The 5,874-nt window shown below is 37.2% G+C and overlaps 1 protein-coding gene across 4 annotated transcripts in view; it reads left to right on the forward strand.

Moving 5' to 3' along the window:
• The window catches only part of fancg (FA complementation group G), a 9,145-nt gene that overhangs the window by 480 nt on the left and 2,791 nt on the right, over positions 1 to 5,874 (forward strand). For 3 of the 4 annotated variants that reach the window (XM_014014440.1, XM_014014441.1, XM_014014443.1), the window contains exons 2-8: positions 3,206 to 3,299; positions 3,397 to 3,522; positions 3,648 to 3,820; positions 4,044 to 4,215; positions 4,396 to 4,526; positions 4,622 to 4,768; positions 5,563 to 5,729. In XM_014014440.1, coding sequence (XP_013869894.1) covers positions 3,206 to 3,299; positions 3,397 to 3,522; positions 3,648 to 3,820; positions 4,044 to 4,215; positions 4,396 to 4,526; positions 4,622 to 4,768; positions 5,563 to 5,729 — 1,010 coding nt within the window. The remainder of the gene's footprint in view (positions 1 to 3,205; positions 3,300 to 3,396; positions 3,523 to 3,647; positions 3,821 to 4,043; positions 4,216 to 4,395; positions 4,527 to 4,621; positions 4,769 to 5,562; positions 5,730 to 5,874) is intronic. The other variant, XM_014014442.1, reaches the window with a different exon arrangement.

Below are 5,874 nucleotides of genomic sequence, written 5' to 3' on the forward strand. Positions count from 1 at the left end.
ACACACACACACACACACACACACACACACACACACACACACACACACACACACTAAATGGATTAAATAAAAAATAACCATGCTGTAGACAGAAACAAATGTACCAATAAATATAGATCCTAAATATTAGTAAAATTCTCTCATTCAATCCACACGAGCACAAACATGACAAAAAACAAAACAAGACCAAAAATAAAAATAAAATAAACGTCAGGTGCCAGGGCATACATATGTCAGTCTATCAGACTAGTCAAATTCGAGTCAAAAAGCTGAAAGAAAAGGAGATATCAATAAGAGTAATAATAATAATCACCAGCATCATACCACCTTTTTTAGTGGGATATTAGGGAAATTGATCTTTCTAAGAGTTCTTAATAAAGGACTCCATAATCGCAAAAACTCAGTGGAAGATCCTATTAAAGTGAAACAATTTTTTTTCGAGTTTAATAAAGTATAGTGCGTCTCGAACCCAGTGGACAAATGAGGGAGGTCGAGGAGACTTCCATTTCATTATAATCACTCTTCGTGCCAAAAAGGTTAAAAAAAGTTAAGGAGTTCTTTTGAAAAGAGGACAAGAGGAGCTGGGGAGGTGTAACTCCAAACAAACCAGTCAGTGGGTTAAGCTCCAGTTCCTTGTCAAAAATATCTGACAAAATGGCAAAAACTTTGGACCAGTAATTAAAAAGCTGAGAGCAAAGCCAGAGAGTATTTATCTGATTGGCTGGAGAATGCTGGCAACTATCACAGACAGGAGAAACGTTAGTATAAAACTTGGCCAGATGTGCTTTAGTATATAATAAGTGCGAAACACCAGTTTGCATTGAATTAGAGTGTGTCTGGCACAAATAGAGGACTTATGTACTAAAGACAGGATCTGAAATAACCTGTCCAAGGTCCTCCTCCCAAAGTGATTTAAAGGATTTCAGTGTTTGTGGGTGAAGTAACATGATTTGGTTGTAAATAAAAGAAATGGCGCCTTTCAATTTGATAGTTGGTCTTAGAAAAATATCTAATTGTGAGTCCCTGGGGAGGTTGGGAAACCTTGAATAGGTAGAGCAAACGAAGCTACACACTTGCGAGTATCTAAAAAAAATATTGGTGGCACAGGAGACCAAACTTGTCAGAAAGTTGCTGGAATGAAGCAAAAATATTATCAATATACATATCATGAAAAGTTGAAATTCCCATTCCCCTCCATGACAAGAACATACTATCTGTAAGGGAAGGTGGAACATTGTAGTTTGCAGCTATAGGGGCATAGACAGAAAGAGATTGTAAACCAAAATGACATCAAAATCCACAGCCTTAAGGAAGTATTGACCATTTTATTAGACATATGAGATTTGGTCGAGGATTTTAATGGTGAATATAATAGGGCTGCTAGAGATGCAGGTTATACGGAGTTTGCCTCCATAACAAGCCAAGGTGGTGAAGAAGGGTTATCTGACTGGAGCCAGTATCTAAAAAGTCTAATATTTGAAGCCCAATAGTAATATCTGAAATTTGGCAAAGCTATTCCCCCAAGCTTTTTAGGTCTTTGTAAGACTTGAATGCGTATGTGAGGGACCTTTCCGTTCCAGAGAAATTTGGTGATAATACTATCAAGTTTAACAAAACAAAACAAAAAAAAACAGTAGAAGAAAGATATGGATGCACTGAGAAAGGTAGGAAAACCGTGGGAGGATATTCATTTTGATCGAGTTAATCCGAGCAACCAACGAGAGACCAAGCATCGACCATCGATCAGTCTTAACACACAATATTAAAGTGGAGAAATTAGCTTTGAAAAGCTCTTTATATTCAGATGTAATCTGGATTCCTTGATCTTTAACCTTAAATGGTAACAAACTGATTCATGCATTTATCACGTCTAGACTGGATTACTGTAATTCTTTATTATCTGGACATCCAAAAAACTCTTTAAGAAGTCTTCAGTTAATCCAAAATGCTGCTGCTAGAGTTTTAATGAGAGTTGGAAGGAGAGATGATATTTCTCCAGTTTTAGCTTCTCTCCACTGGCTCCCTGTCAAATTCAGAAAATACTTTAAAATATTACTCCTAACATACAAAGCTCTTAACAACCAAGCTCCATCATATATTAAACATCTTATTGTTCCATATTTTCCTAACAGAGCACTTCGCTCTCAGACTGCAGGTTTACTTGTGGTTTCTCAAGTTTCTACAAGTAGAATGGGAGGCAGAGCTTTCAGTTATCAAGCTCCTCTCTTGTGGAACCAACTTCCAGTTTCTGTCCATGAGGCTGACACTCTGTCTACTTTTAAGATTAGACTGAAAACTTTCCTCTTTGATAAATCATATAATTAGACTTAGGTTTCCTGAATTATTCTTCCTTTCTGCTGCTATAGACTGAGACTGCTGGAGCACAAACTGCACATTTCCTCACTCTGCTCTTGTCTTTAGTCTCTCTTCTCTACATGTTTATTGTAATTATTTCTATCAATAACATGTTTTTTCTTTTTGTCTCTCCTCCAGAAGAAGGTGCACCTGGACCAGTCCTGGACCAGTTCTTCTGTGTTTGTCTGTGTCTCTTTCCTGTCCCCCAACCAGACGGTCGAGGCAGATGGCCGCCTGTCCTGAGCCTGGTTCTGCTGGAGGTTTCTTCCTGATTAGCAGGGAGTTTTTCCTCTCCACCGTTTGCTCAGGATGGGAGACTGTGATGAAGTGATTCAACACAATCTGCTGGCTTCTTCTTTAGATTGTTTGTTTTTATGTACAGTGCCCTGAGACAACGTATGTTGTGACTTGGCGCTATGTAAATAAACTGAATTGAATTGAATTGAATTAACGTATGCAATGGATAACTTTTCGCTAACGCAGGGAATAACCCGCTCTTGCTGAGGTTTAATGTGTAGCCCAACAATTGACCAAATTTACCAATTAAAATCATTTAAGTAAAATTTACATTTATACAATTTATTTCCAAAATGTATCATTCCAAATAGACATACTTTCTGGCAAACATTTAAAGTGGTCTACTGATTTTTCAGAATTTTGTTGAACAAATAAAACATTCTCTAAAAATGATCAAGTACTGGATAGAAAATTAGTGGAAATAATCAGAGTAAACCATGTTGTTTTTCTTTTCAAATTCTTATGGAGTAGGATATACAATTTCCTGTAATTCCCTAGTTACTTTGATACGTCCTCATTTTGTACTTTGTTGATTTTTTTTATGTCATTTCAGTTGCCTGAAGGACAAGATGCCATCAACTCAAACCACAACCAGACCAATCTGAAACAGTCTTCTGAGTTTCACAAACTTTTAAGAAAAATCCAAGGTACTCATCACCTTGATACAGTTTTATTTGTCTAATCACTCAGACTTTGCTTTACATTTACACCTCTTTTTTTGTCCTTTGTCTTTTTTTTCTTCAGGTATCCCTCCTGACGCAGCTCATGCAGAATTAGAGCTTTCAGTGGTGTATAACGCCTCTGTGTGTTTCACTGCTCAGTCTCAGTTTGCGGAGGCTGAGCTACTCCTTAAACAAGCCACACAGAGAGGTGGGCTTCTGCCTGGGATAGTGTCTATTGATGCAAAGGAAAACAGAACAGTTTTTATTTTGCAAAGCCATTTTATTTTTAGAGATTTCATCACCCTCTTATTCATTTCTTTTTGTTCCTCACAGTTCTGCAGATGACAGGAGTTGATCCTAATACTTCAGATCCTCTTGTGCTTTGGAGAACAGTTCTCAAGTCAGTGGGTAAATTATCCCTTCATCACCATGTACTGTACCTCCTCTGTCTGCAGTGGGCAATATGGCTAGCCAACTGCCACCTGAAAGCTATTAAAGAGTTCCAGGTAAAGAAGTGACACTTAATTGGGTTGTTAGAAGTGTTTTTAAATAGAAAATTGTTTTTATTTCTTTGTGCCTTTATTATTTATGCGATTTTCATTTTCCAGAATAGACTGTCAGTATTTACACACTTCTCTTGTGCGTTTGATAATAACACATCAGTTTTTGTTTAGTTGCAGTGATGTTGTGGAAGTTTGATCTTGTATTTTGGATTTAAAAAATGGAAAGATGTTTCTCTTGGTGCAGAAGGAGATTTCTGCTCTGTTGGAGACACTAAGTGGAAAGGATGAGAATGATTATAAGAAAGAGGCAGAAGCAAGGCTCCCAGTTGTTCCAAAACTTGTAATGGACCCAAGAAGGCTTGTGGAACTTCTGCAGATCTGCACGATCATCACTCAAGGTTTGCAACGTTCATATTTTATTACATCACTTCAACTTCAGGCTTTTTGTAGACATTTGAGGTCCTTATCTTGAACAACTTTCCAATTTACTTGTTGCTTGATATTCATGCTGTAAAAGATGGTAATAATAATCTGTGGTTGTTTTTGTTTGTTTGTTTATTTTTATTTGTGTGCATAAGGTGCAGAAAGCCTGAACCAGGGTCGGAGTTCTGAGGTGCTGTCTGATTTTCAGGCGGCTTCAACCTTGCCAGCTCCCAGGACTCTTGTAGCGTACACACACCTCCTCTCAGGTGCCTGCCTCGTCCATATGGTACACATTTAATCTACTTTTACAATAATAATAATAATGATAATAATAAATAGCAGCATTAAGGATTGAGTGTTTATCTTTGCATTTGTCTCCAGAATCGCCCTCACATGGCTCTGCAGTGTTACAGAAAGGCACTGGAGACAGACTCTGCTTGTGTTTGTGCTCTCTACCAGAGCACACTCATCTATAAGCAGCTGAAAAACTCACAGGCTGAGATACAAACTCTTCGTATTCTGCATTCAGTGAGAAACAAATCCATTAATTAATACAAAGAGACAAGGAATGGGATAGCTGACACATATGTGACCCATCACATCAAAACGAGGATTAAGTCCAAAAGTGGAACGTGGAGAAATAGGCAGATATAGGGTTTTGATKAAAACGTCTGCAAAAATTGCATTTTGTCAAATCATAATGTATTAATGCCTTATCAATGTATCTTTTGAATGAATTGTCTGAAATATAATCCAAAAAAAATTTTTTGAAGCATTTTTTTGAGCAATAGCAACAAAAAGATAAAAGATTTTGAGGAAAAATGCCTTAAAATTTTGATTTTTCCCCTGTGAGCTAGAAATGTTTTTGTTTCTTTCCAAATGGGAAATCTTAATATACAAATATTTGAGGTTTCCTTTTTATATTAACATCAAAAATTACTCAATGAATGTACATGAAAATAGGATTCAGACCAAACAGTAATGTATTATCATAACCAATAAGACAAAATTAATCATATCTCTGGAAAAGCTTATGATATCAGAATGATCCAGGTATCAAAATGTATCTTTTAAATCCAGGAATCTAAAAATGTAGTTAGATCATTTTGACCAAATTTTAACTTAATCCTCATTTCGATATGATGGGACACATCTAAAATAATTTATAGGTGCAGGTGAAAATATTTTGTTAAATAGTCTATTTTTGCTTGTATTATTTTCAATAAACAGCTCAGTAGACAAAGGAAACATAATTTTTATCAGTTGTATTCAATGTGTTGCTGGCTATGATACTCAAACATGAAATCTCTGTTGTCCCACAGATTTTATTGTTGCCCTMCTCCTGCTGTCCGGAGCCTGCTGTGGCTGGAACCCATATTCTGTCTCCRTCCTTATTTCTCCGCAGCCAATCACTGAGCAGCCTGCTCTCAGTCCCGTCTGCCCTCAGTGTCCTCCACAGTCTGGCCCTCAAATGTGTGCTCCATGGCAGGTGAGAGGAGCAGCTGTAAATCTCTTCTAGCGCTTCAAGTCTAAAGTCAAACATTTAGATCAGAGCTAGAAACGTGTGTGTGTGTGTGTGTGTGTGTGTGTGTGTGTGTGTGTGTGTGTGTGTGTGTGTGTGTGTGTGTGTGTGT

The sequence above is a fragment of the Austrofundulus limnaeus genome, unplaced genomic scaffold (assembly GCF_001266775.1).
Source record: "Austrofundulus limnaeus strain Quisiro unplaced genomic scaffold, Austrofundulus_limnaeus-1.0 Scaffold114, whole genome shotgun sequence".
Lineage (NCBI taxonomy): Eukaryota > Metazoa > Chordata > Actinopteri > Cyprinodontiformes > Rivulidae > Austrofundulus > Austrofundulus limnaeus.